At 42.9% G+C, this 21,045-nt stretch overlaps 1 protein-coding gene across 5 annotated transcripts in view; it reads right to left on the reverse strand.

Moving 5' to 3' along the window:
• SFXN5 (sideroflexin 5) overlaps positions 1–21,045 on the reverse strand; it is a 120,731-nt gene that overhangs the window by 65,897 nt on the left and 33,789 nt on the right. For all 5 annotated transcript variants that reach the window (XM_082641789.1, XM_082641786.1, XM_082641787.1 and 2 more), the window contains exons 4-6: positions 16,224–16,250; positions 15,681–15,735; positions 13,679–13,704 (exon numbers count right to left, since the gene is read on the reverse strand). In XM_082641789.1, the coding sequence (XP_082497915.1) occupies positions 13,679–13,704; positions 15,681–15,735; positions 16,224–16,250 (108 nt within the window). The remainder of the gene's footprint in view (positions 1–13,678; positions 13,705–15,680; positions 15,736–16,223; positions 16,251–21,045) is intronic.

Genomic DNA, 21,045 nt, shown 5'->3' on the forward strand with positions numbered 1-21,045 from the left:
GCCTCTTCAATAAGTGGTGCTGGGAAAACTGGACAGGGACATGTAAAAGTTTGAGATTAGATCATTCCCTAACACAAAAATAAGCTCAAAATGGATTAAAGACTTAAATGTAAGGCCAGAAACTATCAAACTCTTAGAGGAAAACATAGGTAGAACACTCTATGACATAAATCACAGCAAGATTCTTTTGGACCCACCTCCTAGAGAAATGGAAATAAAAACAAAGATAAACAAATGGGACCTAATGAAACTTCAAAGCTTTTGCACAGCAAAGGAAACCATAAACAAGACCAAAAGACAACCCTCAGAATGGGAGAAAATATTTGCAAATGAAGCAACTGACAAAGGATTAATCTCCAAAATTTATAAACAGCTCATGCAGCTCAATAACAAAAAAACAAACAACCCAATCCAAAAATGGGCAGAAGACTTAAAAAGGCATTTCTCCAAAGAAGATATATAGACTGCCAACAAACACATGAAAGGATGCTCAACATCATTAATCATTAGAGAAATGCAAATCAAAACTACAATGAGATATCATCTCACACCAGTCAGAATGGCCATCATCAAGAAATCTAGAAACAATAAATGCTGGAGAGGGTGTGGAGAAAAGGGAACACTCTTGCACTGCTGGTGGGAATGTGAATTGGTACAGCCACTATGGAGAACAGTATGGGGGTTCCTTAAAAAACTAAAAATAGAACTACCATATGACCCAGCAATCCCACTACTAGGCATATACCCTGAGAAAACCATAATTCAAAAAGAGACATGTACCAAAATGTTCATTGCAGCTCTATTCACAATAGCCCGGAGCTGGAAACAACCTAAGTGTCCATCATCGGATGAATGGATAAAGAAGATGTGGCACATATATACAATGGAATATTACTCAGCATAAAAAGAAACGAAACTGAGCTATTTGTAATGAGGTGGATAGACCTAGAGTCTGTCATACAGAGTGAAGTAAGTCAGAAAGAGAAAGACAGGGCTTCCCTGGTGGCGCAGTGGTTGAGAGTCCGCCTGCCAATACAGGGGACACGGGTTCGTGCCCCGGTCCGGGAAGATCCCACATGCCGCGGAGCGGCTGGGCCCGTGAGCCATGGCCGCTGAGCCTGCGCGTCCGGAGCCTGTGCTCTGCAACGGGAGAGGCCACAACAGTGAGAAGCCCGCGTACCGCAAAAAAAAAAAAAGAAAGACAAATACCGTATGCTAACACATATATATGGAATTAAAAAAAAATGTCATGAAGAACCTAGGGGTAAAACGGGAATAAAGACACAGACCTACTTGAGAATGGACTTGAGGATATGGGGAGGGGGAAGGGTAAGTTGTGACAAAGCGAAAGAGAGGCATGGACATATATACACTACCAAACGTAAGGCAGATAGATAGTGGGAAGCAGCCGCAGAGCACAGGGAGATCAGCTCGGTGCTTTGTGACCGCCTGGAGGGGTGGGATGGGGAGAGTGGGAGGGAGGGAGATGCATGAGGGAAGGGATGTGGGAACAGATGTATATGTATGACTGATTCACTTTGTTATAAAGCAGAAACTAATTTAAAAATAAATAAATAAATAAATAATAAAATTAAAAAAAAAAAAAAGAAAGAAAAATGGAAGCCTGGATTCCTGATGACTGTGGGGATCTGCCTACCTCCAAAATTCTTTGGTATGAGAGAGAAATAAATTATTTTGTTTAAATTACTATTATTTTGAACTTTTTGTTATGTACAAGTGGTCCTACTCCTAACTGATATAATCATATACTATGCTACAAAGAAAACCATAATAAATCTCAAATGGCAAAATTGTAGCAGTCACTCTCTCTGAAAATGAGATAAACTAGAAAATAATAACAAAGGAATATATCCGTTTAAAACCCAGTCATTTGGAATTTAAAATGCATTCTTCTGACTATCTGACAGACTAAAGAGGATTCAAAGCTATAATTTCAAACTTAGTTAGAAAATAGGGGCTTCCCTGGTGGCGCAGTGGTTGAGAGTCCGCCTGCCGATGCAGGGGATACGGGTTCGTGTCCCGGTCCGGGAAGATCCCACATGCCATGGAGCGGCTGGGCTAGTGAGCCATGGCCGCTGAGCCTGCGCGTCCGGAGCCTGTGCTCCACAACGGGAGAGGCCACAACAGTGAGAGGCCCGCGTACTGAAAAAAAAAAAAAAAAAGGACTGAGATTTTGGGCTTCCCTGGTGGCGCAGTGGTTGAGGGTCCGCCTGCCAATGCAGGGGACACGGGTTCGTGCCCTGGTCTGGGAGGATCCCACGTGCCGCGGAGCGGCTGGGCCCGTGAGCCATGGCCGCTGAGCCTGTGCATCCGGAGCCTGTGCTCTGCAACGGGAGAGGCCACAACAGTGAGAGGCCCGCGTAACGCAAAAAAAAAATAAATAAATAAAATAAAAACATAGATCACTATATATGAAAACGTATTAAACATAGCCAAGAATTCGATATACTCAGAAGCAAATTCAGAGCCCTAAACAGCTTCATTAGAAGGAAAGAATGAGAATAAACAAGAATAAGTTCAAGGCAAAAGATTAAGAAACCAGCCACAGACAAAATCAAAGAGGAAAAGTGGATATTATAAAAACAAAAGCAAAAATGAATAAATTAGAAAATGAAAACAGAAGAATTGATAGATACATCTAAGAGCTGATTCCCAGACACAACTCTCACAAATCTAGTTATTTTAATAAAGGAGATGGAGGTGAGAAGTGGGGACAAGACTCAAAACTCAATCCAAGGAAAGATCATTATATTTTAAAAATCAATATTTAAAACTTTTCTACAACAAAGACACCAGAGAGTAAAGGAAGAAGAGCTGGGAGAGAGATTTGTAATATATATAATTCAAAGGATTAATATCTAAAATATATAAGGAATGCTTACAAATCAATTAGGAAAATACAGCAAATGGAAGAATGGACAAAGGATGTTAAGAGCTAATTCACGGAAGAGGAAATGTAAATAGCCAATAAATATATGAAAAGAAGTGAGATCTTTTCGGTGTTCAGGGAAATGTGCATTGCCTTTTACACAGCAAACTCAGTTTCTGGAATGGGCCCTTAAGAAATCATCATACTTGTGCAAAAAGAACTTTATAAGGATTTTTCACAGCACTGTTATTTCTAATAGCAAATAATCAGAAACAATCTAAATCCATCACTATGGGAGAGAATGCTACTCAGCAGGAAAAACGAAGAAAGGAGGGAAGGAAGGAAGGAAGGGAGGGAGGGAAGGAGGGCGGGAGGGAAGGAGGGTGGGAGGGAGGGAGGGAGGAAGGGAGGGAGGGAGGGAGGGAGGGAGGGAGGGGATCCTTATGGAGGCAAACTGCTAAGTGTAATTAAGCTATTTGTGGATAAATAAGTGTATTTTTACTTATAAAACATATCTATCTAAAAACAATTTTTTAGTGATGATTCATATCTTTGCAAATGCCTAGAAAAAAGCCTGAAAGTTCACACCAGACTTCCACAGAGGTTACTTCTGGGAATAGATTTGGAGTTGAGGGCTGTCAGAGGAACTTTACTTTTTTTTTTTTTTTGCATTGTTTGAATTCTGAGCTGAGAGAACATATTCATGTATGACTTGTCTAACTTTAAAAATATTCTTTAAAAATATTCTTGGTGATATTTTTGAATTCCAAAGAACATATTCATGTATTACTTGTATAATTTTATAAAATACATGGAGAAGTTTTTTTTAATCCTAAGGATATTTCTGCACTCCAAAGATAAAGAGAAAAAATACCAAAAGCTCCCAAAGAGAATGGGGGAGGTTTATCCATAAAGAAAAAGAGAATCAGGCCAACTATTGTTCATACATAAGAAGGGAAGAAACGTCATTTCAGATATGCAAGAACTCAGAAAGTATTGCCCACACACTCAATATTATTCAAAGAAGTACTCTAGCAAAACATAGAGAACATACACACACATACACACACACACACACACACACGAAAAGCCTAAAAAATTGTGAAGTTTAATATAGGTGTTAAGCAAGGATTCAAAAAACTGGTGAGATTCCAGATTATTTCCAAAATCTTGACAGGTGTGTACGGGTGAAATGGTAGAGTAGAGAGTAGGGTAAAACGGTACGCTAAAAGTCTCTTCCTTTATGGGTAGGGTTGGGGAGGTCCTATTTACTATTCAATTATTGATATTGATAAGGTAGATACAGCGAAATCTCTCCATAAAATATTATAGGAGAATGGTAATTAGAGAGGATTAGGATGCTCCCCTCCCAAACTACTTAAGAAATCAAAAGCACCGATGAAAATTACCACTCTAGTACAAATCAGGAAAATAAATGGAAACAATAACAAACTTGATAAGCAAACCAACAAACAAGCTACTTGATGGCTGGGATAAGTGCTCACAATAACCAGTGGCAGAATAAATATGAATGGGTTCCATTAATTATTAAAGTTAAAGACAGAGTTTCTCAAACTGGGTAAAAAAGAGTAGAATTTAACTCAATTTTGTCTACGAGTGACATATACACAGAAATTAAATATCACTCTGATATAAATGTGTAGGCAATAATTTACAAGGCAAATAAAATGGGAATAGAAATATTAATATGAGATGAAGTAGAATTCAAGACAACAATATTCAATGAAACAGGGATATTTCGTGTGTGTGTGTGTGTGTGTGTGTGTGTGAAAGAAAGAAAGAGAGAGAGGTGGGAAGGTGGAGATTATAACATCAAGAAGATAAAAATGTCATGAACACACCAAACCCCACTGCACTGAAATATATACAGCAAAAACTATAAGAAATGCAAGGAAATTAAATGCACACAATTACAGTGGGGGAAACATAATATTTTCTCAGAATATTTCAGAACAATGTAGAAGTTTCAGGGAAACTACAAAAGGATAGTGATGAGAATGATATTCCCTATACATGTTGATATATATTTAAAATATATGTATAAAATGAAACATTGCAAGCATACAGAGAAGTCTAGAGGATACTACAATGAATATCCACATACTGCCAAATCTTATCATTTTGTCAAATTTTTGTGAAAATTTTATCTTTTTAAAAGATGAAACATAACAGATACAAATGAAGCACCTCCTGTTCTGCTAGATTCCATTGCCTTCTCTCTTTCTCCAGAGGTAAGTAGTATCACGAATCTGTTGCTAACTGTTCCCATGAATGTTTTTATGGATCCTTGAAAAATATACCCATAAATATATATATAATACTGCTTTGCATATTAAAACATTATATAAATGACATCAGACAGTATTATTACTCTGCTACTGTTTTTTCATTCATCATTGTTTTTGAGATTTATCAATATTGATAAATGTAGCCCTGTTCATTATTTTCTTTCCTGTGTTAAGTATTCCATTGCATGACTAAATCATGAATATTTATCCATTCTCTTGATGGACATTTCAGTGGTTTCCTTTTCTTTTGCTATTATAAACAGTGCTGCAAATATTTTCTTTTCATATTTAATGTGTTTTGTGTATGAGGTGAAATCTAACTTTATTTCTTTTTCACATAGGTAGCACCATTTTTTAGATGGTCCATCCTTCTTCTCCACTGATTTGTCAAATATCAAGCTTCCATATGGGTATGGGCATGTTTCCAGACTTTCTATTCTGTTGCAATGATCTATTTGCTTATCTCCAAACCAAAACCAAACTGTCTTATACTACTTAGTAGGGTGACTCTCCTCTTACCACCTCATTCTTTTTTTTTTTTTTTGGGGGGGGGGGCTGCGTTGGGTTTCCGTTGCAGTGCGTGGGCTTCTCACTGTGGTGGCTTCTCTTGTTGTGGAGCACAGGCTGGAGGCGCGCGGGCTTCAGTAGCTGCGGGGCGTGGGCTCAGTAGCTGTGGCGCGTGGGCTTCAGAGCGCAGGCTCAGTAGTTGTGGCACACCGGCTTAGTTGCACTGTGGCATGTGGGATCTTCCCGGACCAGGGATCGAACCACTTCCCCTGCATTGGCAGATGGATTCTTAATCACTGTGCCACCAGGGAAGTCCCACCACCTCATTCTTGAAAATTGTCTTGGCTGTTCTTGGCCCTTAGCTTGTTCATATAATTTTTAGTATCAACTTGTCAAGTTCCATGAAAAATCCTGCTGAGACTTTGATTGGAATTTTATTGAATATAATTAAATATAATTTGAAGAAAATGGGTATCTTCATGATAATGAATATTCCCACCCAAGGTGATATATTTCTCCATTTATTTTGATCTCCAATGTCCTTCAATAAAGTTTTTTTTTTTTGCTTTATAACAAATTTAATCAGTTATACATATACATATGTTCCCATATCCCCTCCCTTTTGCGTCTCCCTCCCACCCTCCCTATCCCACCCCTCCAGGCGGTCACAAAGCACCGAGCTGATCTCCCTGTGCTATGCGGCTGCTTCCCACTAGCTATCTACCTTACGTTTGGTAGTGTATATATGTCCATGCCGCTCTTTCACTTTGTCATAGCTTACCCTTCCCCCTCCCCATATCCTCAAGTCCATTCTCTAGTAGGTCTGTGTCTTTATTCCTGTCTTACCCCTATGTTCTTCATGACATTTTTTTTCTTAAATTCCATATATATGTGTCAGCATACAGTATTTGTCTTTCTCTTTCTGACTTACTTCACTCTGTATGACAGACTCTAGGTCCATCCACCTCATTACAAATAGCTCAATTTCATTTCTTTTTATGGCTGAGTAATATTCCATTGTATATATGTGCCACATCTTCTTTACCCATTCATCTGATGATGGACACTTAGGTTGTTTCCATCTCCAGGCTATTGTAAATAGGGCTGCTATGAACATTTTGGTACATGTCTCTTTTTGAATTATGGTTTTCTCAGGGTATATGCCCAGTAGTGGGATTGCTGGGTCATATGGTAGTTCTATTTGTAGTTTTTTAAGGAACCTCCATACCGTTCTCCATAGTGGCTGTACCAATTCACATTCCCACCAGCAGTGCAAGAGTGTTCCTTTCCTCCACACCCTCTCCAGCATTTACTGTCTCTAGATTTTTTGATGATGGCCATTCTGACTGGTGTGAGATGATATCTCATTGTAGTTTTGATTTGCATTTCTCTAATGAGCAAAGATGTTGAGCATCCTTTCATGTGTTTGTTGGCAGTCTGTATATCTTCTGTGGAGAAATGTCTATTTAGGTCGTCTGCCCATTTTTGGATTGGGTTGTTTGTTTTTCTGTTATTGAACTGCATGAGCTGCTTATAAATTTTGGAGATTAATCCTTTGTCAGTTGCTTCATTTGCAAATATTTTCTCCCATTCTGAGGGTTGTCTTTTGGTCTTGTTTATGGTTTCCTTTGCTGTGCAAAAGCTTTGAAGCTTCATTAGGTCTTTATTTCCATTTCTCTAGGAGGTGGGTCAAAAAGGATCTTGCTGTGATTTATGTCATAGAGTGTTCTGCCTATGTTTTCCTCTAAGAGTTTGATAGTGTCTGGCCTTATATTTAGGTCTTTAATCCATTTTGAGCTTATTTTTGTGTATGGTGTTAGGGAGTGATCTAATCTCATACTTTTACATGTCCCTATCCAGTTTTCCCAGCACCACTTATTGAAGAGGCTGTCCTTTCTCCACTGTACATTCCTGCCTCCTTTATCAAAGATAAGGTGACCATATGTCCGTGGGTTTATCTCTGGGCTTTCTATCCTGTTCCATTGATCTATCTTTCTGTTTTTGTGCCAGTACCATACTGTCTGGATTACTGTAGCTTTGTAGTATAGTCTGAAGTCAGGGAGCCTGATTCCTCCAGCTCCATTTTTCGTTCTCAAGATTGCTTTGGCTATTCGGGGTCTTTTGTGTTTCCATACAAATTGTGAAATTTTTTGCTCTAGTTCTGTGAAAAATGCCAGTGGTAGTTTGATAGGGATTGCATTGAACCTGTAGATTGCTTTGGGTAGTAGAGTCATTTTCACAATGTTGATTCTTCCAATCCAAGAACATGGTACATCTCTCCATCTATTTGTATCATCTTTAATTTCTTTCATCAGTGTCTTATAATTTTCTGCATACAGGTCTTTTGTCTCCTTAGGTAGGTTTATTCCTAGATATTTTATTCTTTTTGTTGCAATGGTAAATGGGAGTGTTTTCTTGATTTCACTTTCAGATTTTTCATCATTAGTATATAGGAATGCCAGAGATTTCTGTGCATTAATTTTGTATCCTGCAACTTTACCAAATTCATTGATTAGCTCTATTAGTTTTCTGGTAGCATCTTTAGGATTCTCTATGTATAGTATCATGTCATCTGCAAACAGTGACAGCTTTACTTCTTCTTTTCCGATTTGGATTCCTTTTATTTCCTTTTCTTCTCTGACTGCTGTGGCTAAAACTTCCAAAACTATGTTGAATAAGAGTGGTGAGAGTGGGCAACCTTGTCTTGTTCCTGATCTTAGTGGAAATGGTTTCAGTTTTTCACCATTGACAATAAAGTTTTATAAGTTTTTCCATAAAGATCTTGCACATCCTTTCTTGAATTTATTTTTGGTAACTTATCATTCTAAGTGTTATCATAAATGCTTTCTTTTAAAAAAATATATCATGTTCTAGATGTTTGTTATAGTTTATAGGCATACAGCAATTATTTTGTATACTTGTCTTACATCCAGAAATCTTAGAAAATAGTAGTTCCAATAGTTTGCCTATTCTCATGAAAAATTTTGTTCCTTCCTTTCCAATCCTAATACTGGTCATTTATTTTTTCATGTCTTATTGTACTTGTTAGTCTCCTAGGAAAATGCTGGATAGAAGCACTACTATCAGGCGTTCTTACCCTGTCCCAGACATTAAGATTTTACCTTTATCTGACGTCTTTAAGAATGGTTCTCAGGCTTCCCTGGTGGCGCAGTGGTTGAGAGTCCGCCTGCTGATGCAGGGGACATGGGTTCGTGCCCCGGTCTGGGAAGATCTCACATGCCGCAGAGCAGCTGGGCCCGTGAGCCATGGCCGCTGAGCCTGCGCATCCGGAGCCTGTGCTCCTCAACGGGAGAGGCCACGACAGTGAGAGGCCCACGTATCGCAAAAAAAAAAAAAAAAAAAAGAATGGTTCTTGCTATGGGGTTGGAGTTTTTTTTGTTTTTTCTGACAGATACTGTATTAAGTTAATGAAGCTCCCTTTTAGACCTAACTAACTTCTTTTTAAAAAAATTATAAATGGAGTTATGTTTTATCAAATGATTTTTCTGTATCTACTGAGATCATCATGTTTCTCCTTCAGTTTGTTAATGTGATGAACTATATTAATACATTCTCTAATGTTACCATTTTTGGTAAATCTTTTTTGATATATTTTAATACAGTGCTGGATTCAACTTGCTATCATTTCATTTAGACTATGTGTAATTTCATAAGTGATATTGGCCTATAATTTTTCTTTCTCATACTTACTTCTTTGGTATTGGTCTCAAAGTGCCTCATAAATGAATTGGGGAATATTTCCTCTTTTTTATTCTCTTTAAAGAGTTCTGTAAAGATTGAGTTTGGCTATTCCTTTGAGTGTAGTCATCTGAAAGATCATGGGAGCCTAGTGGTAATTTTTGATTTGTTTGTTACTTCTTTGGTTGCATATATTTTAAGCAACTGATCTAATTTCTTTCTATTTACAGGTCTTTTCAAATTCTATATTTCCTCTTGCTAGGCAGTTTTTGGTAATCTGTACTTTCTCAGAAATGTATCCATTTTTTTCTAAGTCTTCAAATTTACTGCCCCAGATTGTTCAATGCGTTTTGATCTTTTAAACTTCTATTATATCTGTAATTATTATACTTTTTTTTTTTTTTTTTTTTTTTTTTTTTTGCGGTACGCGGGCCTCTCACTGTTGCGGCCTCTCCCGTTGCGGAGCACAGGCTCCGGATGCGCAGGCTCAGCGGCCATGGCTCACGGGCCCAGCCGCTCCGCGGCATGTGGGATCTTCCCAGACCGGGGCACGAACCCGCATCCCCTGCATCGGCAGGCGGACTCTCAACCACTGCGCCACCAGGGAAGCCCCAATTATTATACTTTTTAGTCCTACTATTTTTTATTTGTATCTTCTCTCTTTTTTCTTGCCCAGTATTGCCAGAAATGTCTATTTAATTAGTCCTTACATAGAAGCTAGGAAGTTACCCTCAAGATATATCTCCAACAATATCAAAACACATGCACAAGACTATTCTTGCATTATTCATATTGGCAAAATAATGGAAATAGTCTAAATGTCCATATGTAGGAAAATAGTTGAATAAATTATGGTACTTCCATGTAGTATGGAAGTAACTACTACGTAGTAACTACTACACAGCTATTTAAAAAAAAGGGGGGGCTTCCCTGGTGGCACAGTGGTTGAGAGTCCGCCTGCCGATGCAGGGGACACGGGTTCGTGCCCCGGTCCGGGAGGATCCCACATGCTGTGGAGTGGCTGGGCCCATGAGCCATGGCCGTTGAGCCTGCACGTCTGGAGCATGTGCTCCGCAATGGGAGAGGCCACAACAGTGAAAGGCCTGCGCACCGCAAAAAAAAAAAAAAAAGAATGAGGAAGATCGCTATAAACTGATACACTGTGATTCCCAGGATATGTCATTAAGCAAAAAAAAACATTGCACAGAAGGGTTATATAATACGGTACCTTTTATAGAAAAAAGAAAGGGAAATGTATTTGTATTTGCTTATTTTTGCAAAAAGAAATAGGAAGGATAAAATTTACTTAGAGAGGATGGGTGGGAAGGAGGTAGAAGGGATAGAGAGGGAAATGGGAATTTTATTATGCCTTTTTTACATAGCTTTTGACTTTTGAACTATGTTGACATTTTATATAGTTCCCAAAATACATCAATAAGAATGGGAAAACATATGAAATTCAGTGGCAACAGAAATGAATAAACCTAACTGTATATCAAATAAATAACATATACACACAGAAGAAAATAATTAATTCAAATAACTTTTTTTTTGCGGTATGCGGGCCTCTCACTGTTGTGGCCTCTCCCGTTGCGGAGCACAGGCTCCAGACGCGCAGGCTCAGCGGCCATGGCTCACTGGCCCAGCCGCTCTGCGGCATGCGGGATCCTCCCGGACCGGGGCACGAGCCCGTGTCCCCTGCATTGGCAGGCAGACTCTCAACCACTGCGCCACCAGGGAAGCCCTCTCAAATAACCTCTTTTTTTTTTTTTTGCTGTATGCGGGCCTCTCACTGCTTAAGCCTCTCCCGTTGCGGAGCACAGGCTCCGGACACGCAGGCTCAACGGCCATGGCTCACGGGCCCAGCCGCTCCGCAGCATGTGGGATCTTCCCAGACGGGGGCACGAACCCGTGTTCCCTGCATCGGCAGGCGGACTCTCAACCACTGCGCCACCAGGGAAGCCCTCAAATAACTTCTGAACACAGTTCTCTGACTATGTACTCTCAGTAGGATCTATTCAACGGACAAAAAGAACTTCAAAGAAATCTCAAGCTTTACTTAATACATTTGGCGGGGGTGGGGGAGGATTAATACATGTTTGAGTGGCATTAATGTAGCAATTCTGAAATTCTTTTATTTGTATATATAAGATTTAGTAACTGAATAAATACATTGTTGTTGTATTCTCATTCAGGGAGAAGGAAGATGTAGATATGAACTGGAAGGAGGGCAAGAACTCTGAGATGTTGGATTGGAATTAGAGGTATTAGTATGTAGTCATGATTTTTAAAAAGCTGTATGTCCTAGCTCTGTCGGCTTAGAGGGCCTAGAAACAATGACACACCAGTAAAAATGAGCACACCTAACTATCCAGATTTTGGTTTCTAAATACCATTCCCCTCTAAAAGGAACCAAGGCTCTTTGGAGAAATGGGGCAGAGAAACTACAAGATGAGTTTGGAATATCCATACATTGTGCTAGAAAGTATTGAAGTACATACTCATAACATAAAAAAAAGACATGTCAAATGGACACTGAAATTGCTTTAAAGGGTTTCTGTTGGTCAAACTTGGCACAATTTGTATATAAAAATGAATAATGAAAAAAGTAAATTACTATCCACTGAATACAAAAAATATACAAGACCATTTCTTTTTTTTTTTTTTTTTTTTTTTTTGCGGTACGTGGGCCTCTCACTGTTGTGGCCTCTCCCGTTGCGGAGCACAGGCTCCGGATGCGCAGGCTCAGCGGCCATGGCTCATGGGCCCAGCCGCTCCGCGGAATGTGGGATCTTCCCGAACCGGGGCACGAACCCGTGTCCCCTGCATCAGCAGGCGGACTCTCAACCACTGCGCCACCAGGGGAGCCCTGACAGTTTTAAAAAACAAGAAAATGGGAGGCAGAAGGGAAGACCCTTATTTACAGGAGGCTTCCAATTAATAAACATAGAATGAATGATATTTATGAAATATATAGGAAACTTTCAGACTAGGTAAATATCCTGTTCCCCATCAGTTTTTCACTTAGTGGTTTTAACATCTGTTGGTCATTCTTGTCTGTTTCCTGCTTTAGGCTAAGATGAAAATAAGTTACTATAAATGTTTATATATAGATCTTTGTGTGGACATATGTATTCACTTCTCTTGAAGTAAATACCTAAATGTAGGACTGCTGGCTCACATTGTAGGTGTATGTTTATAAGAAACTGCAATACCATTTTCCATATACACCTGCCCTGATCCCAATCCCAATTCTAGGATCACATCCCACATTTAGTTGTTATCTCTTTAGCCTCCTAGGTACAATGCAAGAGAAATGAGGATGTGTGTAGGGGTGTGTGTGTGTGTGTGTGTGTGTGTGTGTGTGTGCGTGTGTATGTATCTCTATATATATCCTCTGAAAGACTTGTACAATCATGTTCAAAGCTTGTTGTTGTAAACTCCAAACTGGAAACAACCTAAATGTCTACCAACAGTAGGATGAATAAAGAAATTTCTATATAACTATAGCAGTGGAATATTATACAGCCACAAAAAAGAACAAGCTAATACTACATATAACAGTAAGTCTCATAAACAATTGGGTGAAAGAAGCCAAGTCTCCAAAAAGTACATTTATATAAGTGATTCCATTTATATAAAGTTCAATAACAGGCAAAATGAGAATATAATGAAGGAGTCAGAAAAGTGGTTCCCTGTGAGGTTAGTGACTGAGAGGGGGTACATAAGAGGTTTCTGAGATGCTGGTAATGCACTATATCTTTATCTAAGTGATATTTACTTAGATGAGCTCACCTTGTGAAAACTTATCAAGCCGTACATTTATGACAAATGCACCCTTTCTGTACATTTGTTTTACCCCAATATAAAAAGATTAACAGTAAGCTTAATCCTGATTTCAAAACTGAACAAAAATAATGCTGAATTTTCCAGTTTTCAGAAGGCACCCTTACTTTCTGACTTCCCAAGCTTTCTGGGAAAACTTCCCTGTAATCTAACCAGCATGTCCTAACTAACGACAATACTTGGAATGGGAAATATATAAGGATGAAGGCACTTTGAGGCCCTGTTGGGTGTACATTGGCACACGTTCTATGGAAACAGGTTTGACAATACACATCAAGAGAATTAAAAAGAAATATATGATATTTTCTCCAGTGAGTCCCCTCCAGGAATTTATCCTAAATCAACAACTCAAATATTTATGAACAGCGATGTAGTTATACATTAAAATTTTTTTTAGAAAAGAAAACCCTTTGAAGGTAATACTTACAATTGGCGTCCCGAAGGGAATGTAACCTGTGAGAGGACAGAGAGAAGAGTCGGGTTTTATAATCCCACCTGACTCTGCCCCACCTGCCTTTCAACTGGGAGGCCAGAGAGACTTCTGGCCTTGGTCTTGGCAGTGGTCCCAGGGAGAGGGCTCAGGTCAGTTAAGCGGGAGGCACCTCTAGCCCCAGACCTTTTCCCAGCCCAGCCCTCCCCAAGACAGAGGGCTCCCCTGTGTCCCCCAACCTCCTTGTCTCTGTTCCCCTCAGTCCTCACTCGCCCCCAAAGCCAGGGGCCCATTCCTGAAGGAGGCACCCACGGCGGGGGCGCTGCCACTCTGCACTTGGTGGTCCCCCCACGATTTCCTCCGGGAGCCACGAAGCCCCACCAGCCTCACCACAATGTCTCTGGAGGTCCTGGGATGTCCTCCTCCTTCCCTCAGCCTGTCTTTCTAAAACACACCCTTACTTTCCCAGCTTCATGACCATTTCTGGAAAGGGCATTCCCTACCCACCTGAGATGTGTGCCTCTAAGTGCCAGAGCTCTTTGAATCTTTAGGGCCCTGTCTGGACATCCTCAGTAGAGCAGGAAAGGGCTGGCATGAAGTGCAGCTGGGCCCTGGCCGTCTCCCCACGGCTCAGGGCCCCCAGACTATGGCAAGGCCCCTCCCCCAGCCTCACTGCTGTAGGTGGGCATCCTCCTGTCCCAGCCACTAACTTACAGCAGCCAGTCAGCTGGTGGCCCAGCAGCAGGGAGCAACACTTGCACGGGTTACGTCTAGAGCAAAGGTTGGGGTCCTGCGTGTGCATATTTGTACACATGAGCCGCCACTCTCCTACCTGCACCCCTCCAGGGAGAGGCCCAAAGACTGATCAGAGAATCGCAGAACAAGCCAGTCTCAGAGGGAGAGCCTGCTATGGCCCCACGCAGGCACTGGGGAGGACCTACAGCCGCAGCTACAAGAGCGTTCACCGCCTTGGAGTTCCTCATGGCAAAGCAAGGGTCATCGGGCACTAAGTGCCCATTTGCACAATGACATCATGTGCTTGCCTATTCTCTCAGCCCCATGAGTTCAGGCTCTCTGAGGGTAGGGACCCTGACTAACCTCCTGGACTGAGAACACCCACTGGTAGGGACCCTTCCTCCAGACACCTGAGGGCTTCCCAAGGCAGCAGCCACCAGCCCTCCCACCCGCCCTGTGACTCAGGGGTGGGGGGTACACTCCGTCGCACTGAGAAACGGCATGGAGGAAGCATCAGCATGCTGGTGTGAGTCTGACCTCCGCTGTGTGACTCTGGACAAGGCCCTTAGCCTCTCAGAACCGTAGGCAGGACACCAACGCCAGCCCCAGCCAGTGTATGGGCAAGTGCTTTCTAGGCCATTAAGCTCTACATAACAGAGCTGTCCCTCTAGTGACCACAGGGCAGGGACTTCCTGAGGGCAGGGATCTTATACCCATTCTTCCATTACCCTCTCTGCCCACTGGTCTCCACAGAACGGGAATCCGCCTCCCTGTGTGTGTAGTGGTACAAATGCAGTGCATACATTCAGAAGGGCAGGTTAAAAGTAGGATCAGAGACAAGGGAGTTAGTCTGGGGGTTAACTGCATGAAAAGGCTGAGTAGGGCTTGGAAGGAAGGCACTCAGTGTGCACAGGTAGGAGAGGAGTGGCTCATGGAAGGCAGGGCTCGTCCTAGCAGGCGTCACCCTGGGGCTGCTGCTGAGTGAATGGGGTGTGACCTGGCATTGGGGGCACCAGATTCACCTGTGGAGGCCTCGACTCTACCCCAACTGCTCAGGCAGTAAAGGCAGACAGGCACATTTTAAAGCTCCATAGGCTGGCCAGTCCTGTACGGTTGAGCCAAAGTGACCATGCAGGTGCGAGTGTGGTCGTGTGTGTAACAGGCTCTGTACGTCCCTCAGGCCAAGCGCATCTGGACACTCCTGGATCTGTGACCATTGTAATCGGCCCAGGCGAGGCAGAACCAGAGGTTCCCAAGGGCTTACCTGACATTCTAAAGGGCATGAAGATCTTCTCATTGGTGTCCGGGTGTAGAATAGCCTGGCAAGAGCCGGGAACAAAGCACAGGGTGACAGCTGGGGAGGGAGATGGGACATGGGAGGGGGGAAGGGGAGGACAGCTCCCCCAGGAAGACTTAGGTGGCCAATGGCTGTATCCCACCTTGCCTTGTGGCCAGTCAATCCTTCCCACCGCTCGGGGCAAGAGTAAACCAAACACGGGCCATAAACAGAGCTTCTCCTAACTAGTGCTCAAAGCTGAATGCAGCACAGAGCAGACCATGTCTACCTTGCAGGCCCTCTGTCCCCCATGCCATGCACACAACAGGCCCACAAAAAGGGTTTTGTGGAAGGAGCCCATGGGGAAGGAGGTCAGGGGGCCCAGGGAAAGGCAGGCTGACCTGAGCTCTAGTCTTCAGAAATTCAGACCCTGGTGCTGGGGAAGAAAGAAGGGGGGTCGGGCCAGGGCAGGGCAGGGCCGGGTCTCTGAGAACAGTAGAAAGGAAGGAAAAGAATCCAAAATTGAATTACCTGCTTGATTTTCTGTGCACTCCAGAGCTGGAAGGAAGGAAGGGAAAGAGAGGAAAGAAAAGAAAAGAAAAAACAAAGATTAAAAGCACATATCAGTTTAAGGTCTCAAAGCCACATTTTCTAACCAAGGAATCCAGCTCCAAAGGCCTTAAGAGGCTCAGGTTGTCCTGGTTGCCCCAGGTCTGGCAGCTACCCTGGGCTGGGGGCGGGGTGGCATCAGGGGGTAGGTAGGAAGGCCAGAGATCCCAGAACAGCAGAGCTGGGGGATCTCACATAGATTATTTAAACCAAGGGTTCTCGACTCTGGCTGTGCTGTAAACTTACTTGAAGAATTCTTCCAGCATTTTCCTAACGCTCCCTAGTTCATTTTAAGGTGTGGCCAGGTAAGAAGCCCTGATTTAAATGAAGATACTTCAGCTGTCTCCCAGAATCACTAGAGGCAGCACAGCATAATTTTTCAGAGCTACACAGACTGCCTGGATCCCTGGATTTGCCACTTCTACCTCTGAGTCTCAATTTCCTCATCTGTAAAATGGGGATAATAGCTGTGCTCTAACATTGTTGAAGAGGCATGTGAAAAGTGCCTGGAGCAGTGCTGAACACATAGTAGGTGCTTTACAAGTGCAAAATCTTGTAGATACTATTATTCCTATTTTTGTTATTGTTATAAGAAGGTTGTGTGCTTTCAAATGAATGAGGAGGTTGTCTCTTCCAGCACAGCATGGGGATGGGCTGGAGAACAATTTTTCAATTCCTTCAAATGATAAAAATACTGCATTTCATCGACTCTAAGACATCGTTGATCCTAAGACATACTAATATGTGCCACTAAGAAAGAAAACTATGGGGCTTCCCTGGTGGCGCAGTGGTTGAGAACCTGACTGCCAATGCAGGAGACACGGGTTTGAGCCCTGGTCCGGGAAGATCCCACATGCTGTGGAGCAACTAAGCCCATGTGCCACAACTACTGAGCCCGCGCCCTAGAGCCCATGAGCCACAGCTACTGAGCATGCGTGCCATAACTACTGACGCCCATGTGCCTAGAGCCCGTGCTCCCCAACAAGAGAAGCCACCGCCATGAGAAGCCCGTGCCCCACAACAAAAGAGTAGCCCCCACTCACCGCAGCTAGAGAAAAGCCCGCATGCAGCAACGAAAACCCAATGCAGCCATAAATAAATAAATAAATAAATAAATAAATAAATAAATAATTTTAAAAAGGGCTTCCCTGGTGGCGCAGTGGTTGAGAGTCCGCCTGCTGATGCAGGGGACACGGGTTCGTGCCCCAGTCCGGGAAGATCCCACATGCCGTGGAGTGGCTGGGCCCGTAAGCCATGGCCGCTGAGCCTGCACGTCCGGAGCCTGTGCTCCGCCACGGGAGAGGCCACAACAGTGAGAGGCCCGCATACCGCAAAAAAAAAAAAAAGAAAGAAAACAGTGGCATAACGCCAAGACGTCCATCAGTTAAAAGATTCATCCCATTTAAGAGATGATAAAATGTGATAAAATAGCCTTTTTAGAATCAAGAAAATATGGCAAGTAAAATTTTACATTGTGGGCAAACCAAAGGCCAGTGCATTTTTAACAGAGCAAGAAGGGTATGAGGTAAGAGGGGAGATGTGGTCAGCATTGATGTTTAAAGTTTTATAACAGAATAGTTATGTTTCATTTATACGGCAATGTTGTCATCTGCGATATAAAGTAAGCTGCAGAATGCTACTGGGTAGCAATAATAGAGTTATAAAATTGATATACAGACCTTCTTCGACTTACAGTGGGGTTATGTGCCAATAAACCCATTATAAGTTGAAATTATTTAACATACCGAAAGTACCAAACGTCATAGCTTAGCCTGGCCCACCTTACATGTGCACAGAACACTTACATTAGCCTACAGTTGGGCAAAGTCATCTAACACAGAGGCTATTTTATAATATAGTACTGAATATCTCATGTAATTCATTGAATACTGTACTGAAAGTGAAAAACAGACTGGTCGTGTGGGTGCATAATGGTTCTAAGTGTATGGGTGGTTTCCCCCTCGATCTCGTGGCTGACTGGTAAATGCGGCTCGCTGCCTGCCCAGCATCACGAGAGTATCAGACCACGTAACACTAGCCAGGAAAAGATCAAAATTCACAATTCAAAGTACAGTTTCTACTGAATGCATATCATTTTCAGACCGTCATAAAGTCTATAAATTGTAAGTTGAGCCATCGTAAGTCAAGGACCATCTGTATTAAAGTTTATGCATTTTACTAACAGCAGTCCCTTAAGCCTAATTCACAGCCTAATCACTCTGATTTTAGATACATTTCAAACATATTTGATTGTCTGCTATTCCAGACCCAGAAAGATTAGAAGCAGTAGATTTTTTTTCTTAATTATATTTGAGGAACAGAGGAGACTAAAGAAAGAAAAACCAAATGTAGAATCACTGTTAGCCAAAGATGGTATGTGAGAGCATAACAGCAGAGAGGTAAAAAAAAAATGATAAAAGGTTGATCTTTCTTTGCTCAGAAAGTGCCTTCTGCAGTGCATCCCACCACGTCCCAGCATCATCCCAGGTGCAACCCCAGGCCCTGGGCACAGACTCCTAACACCCCACGCTCTCCACCCCAAATCAGAATCTCCTGGGTCCGGGTCCCCTCACCTTGTACAGTCATAGCCCAGCTCCTCAGAGCAGGGGCCTGCCTTTGAATGCCAGCCCCCACCATCTCCTAGAGCCATGCACACAGCAAATCTAAAGCTATTTATTTTTTTAAAAACTCAAGATCTCCTCATACAATTCTTTAAATAAAGAAAAAAACATCCCCATGATTCTGATGAACAGCCTGGGCTGAAAACCCTGATCTAAGACATTAAAGAACAGTGTAAAGAGCAGGTGTTAGGACCAGGCAGCCTGCATTCCAATCACTTACTGGATGTGTGGCCCTGGGCAAATTACTTTGCCTCCATGCCTCAGTTTCTCCATTAGTACAATGGGGTGCTGTAAGGGCAGGGCGGGGACTATGCTTGGTGCTCCTGGCAGCTGGCATTTCACTTTGGGCACACAGCTAAGTCTGTGCGTTCCAGCCTCCCCCACAGTCCGATGGCCTTACATGGCCGGGTGCTAGCTAATGGACTGTGGGTGGAAGTGGAGTTCACCACTTCCAGGCTTGGCCCCAAAGCCTCCCACAGAGGATCCAGAGGAGGACAATGAGGCCCTAGAAGACAGTAAAGCCATGAGGTAAAAGGAGGCTGGCCCCAGGACAACGGCATGTGCCAAGTTCCTGAGTTTCACTGGACTCTGACACGAGTGACAAACAGACGTTACTGTATAAGTCCCTGAAATCCAGGGGTTGTTTGTTACAGCACTTGGCTTATACTGACCAATACAGAGGTTCACTGAGACACGCATAACTGAAATACTTGGCCCCTAGATCATGCTCCATAAATGCCTAACATAGAGGGGAAGTCAGTCAAAGGAGCAGTATTTTTTAAAAGGACTTAATTATTTTTCAAAATAACTTCATCTCTATTGTCTTATTCCTACAACATGCCTGTGAGGTGGGTAGACTACTTTCAGACAAGGCAACTCATCTCAGAGAGACGAAGTGACTCAGCCATGGTTCCAGGGGCCTGGTGGCAGGATGGAGATGGGCACCCAAGCCTCCTTGCCTCCAGACTTGTGTCCCCCCTGTTCTCCAGGGGCCCTCTGGAGCACACCGATGTCTGGTCTGGCCAGGGTGACAGCCAGGCCTGAGGCACAAGAGGAGGAAGAAGTTTGGCTGACATCATCTGAGGTCCCAGAACCTCCCTTTGCAGCCGGGCAGCAGACGCTCCTCCCCAGCACCTGTTCCTCCCCTCCCACCCAAGTCCAGCCAAGCAGCCCTTGTAATCCATAGCTGCATCTGTGTCCCTCAGGTTCAAGGACTGCCTTCTCCGCCCCCACCCAGAGAGCAGTGATGGAGACTCAGGCAGCACCGGCTCAGCAGCAAAGGCAGAAGTTCAGCAGGGGTGTGAGCAGGCAAGGCCAGAAGCCCAGAGCTCACAGGAGTGTTCTCCAACCGCTATGACACCTCCACACACGGCCCAGGCAGGCTAGTGTCACAGATAAGTGGCAATGGTCCCATTAACTATTTGAGTCTCACACTCAGAAATCTGTTTCCATAGGATGGATGAGAAAAGTAAAGCTCAGAGCCATGCCCAGGGTCTCGGAGGTGGAGCCAGAACTACAGCTCGTGACCTGGGACGCAGACTCATTCAGTCACATTTAGCGAATAAGTGCTATGTGTCAGACACCTTTCTGAGGGCTTTGTACATATTAACTTATTAATCTCCTCAACAACCCTATGAGGCAGGGACCAGTATATCTCCCATTTTATAGATGTGGAAACCGAGGCACTGAGATGTTTAGTGATTTGCCCAGAATCCCACGGCAGCACTGGGATTTGAACCCGAGCAGTCTGGTTCCATAACCCCCACTCTTGCATCCCCATGCACCATCTCTAAATGCCAGCGTATCAGCGCACACTGTTCTGTCCCTTTAGGCATCTAGTATGTATATGTGGAGATCTTTCCACATCAGAGCATGGAGAGCAGCCTTATTCTTCCTAACAGAAACGTTGAATGAATATGTTGTAAACTGCACCCTATTGGTGGACTTTTAAGCTATTTCTCATCTTTTCCTTATTGTGGTAAAATATAAATAACATAAAATTTACCATTTAACCATTTTTAAGTGGCAGTTCGGTGGCATTAAGTACATTCACATTGTTGTACACCACCAACCATCTCCAGAATTTTTTCATCTTCCCCAACTGAAACGCTGTACTCAGTAAG

Source organism: Mesoplodon mirus (genome assembly GCF_964341445.2).
Source record: "Mesoplodon mirus genome assembly, chromosome: 14".
Taxonomy (NCBI): Eukaryota; Metazoa; Chordata; class Mammalia; order Artiodactyla; family Ziphiidae; genus Mesoplodon; species Mesoplodon mirus.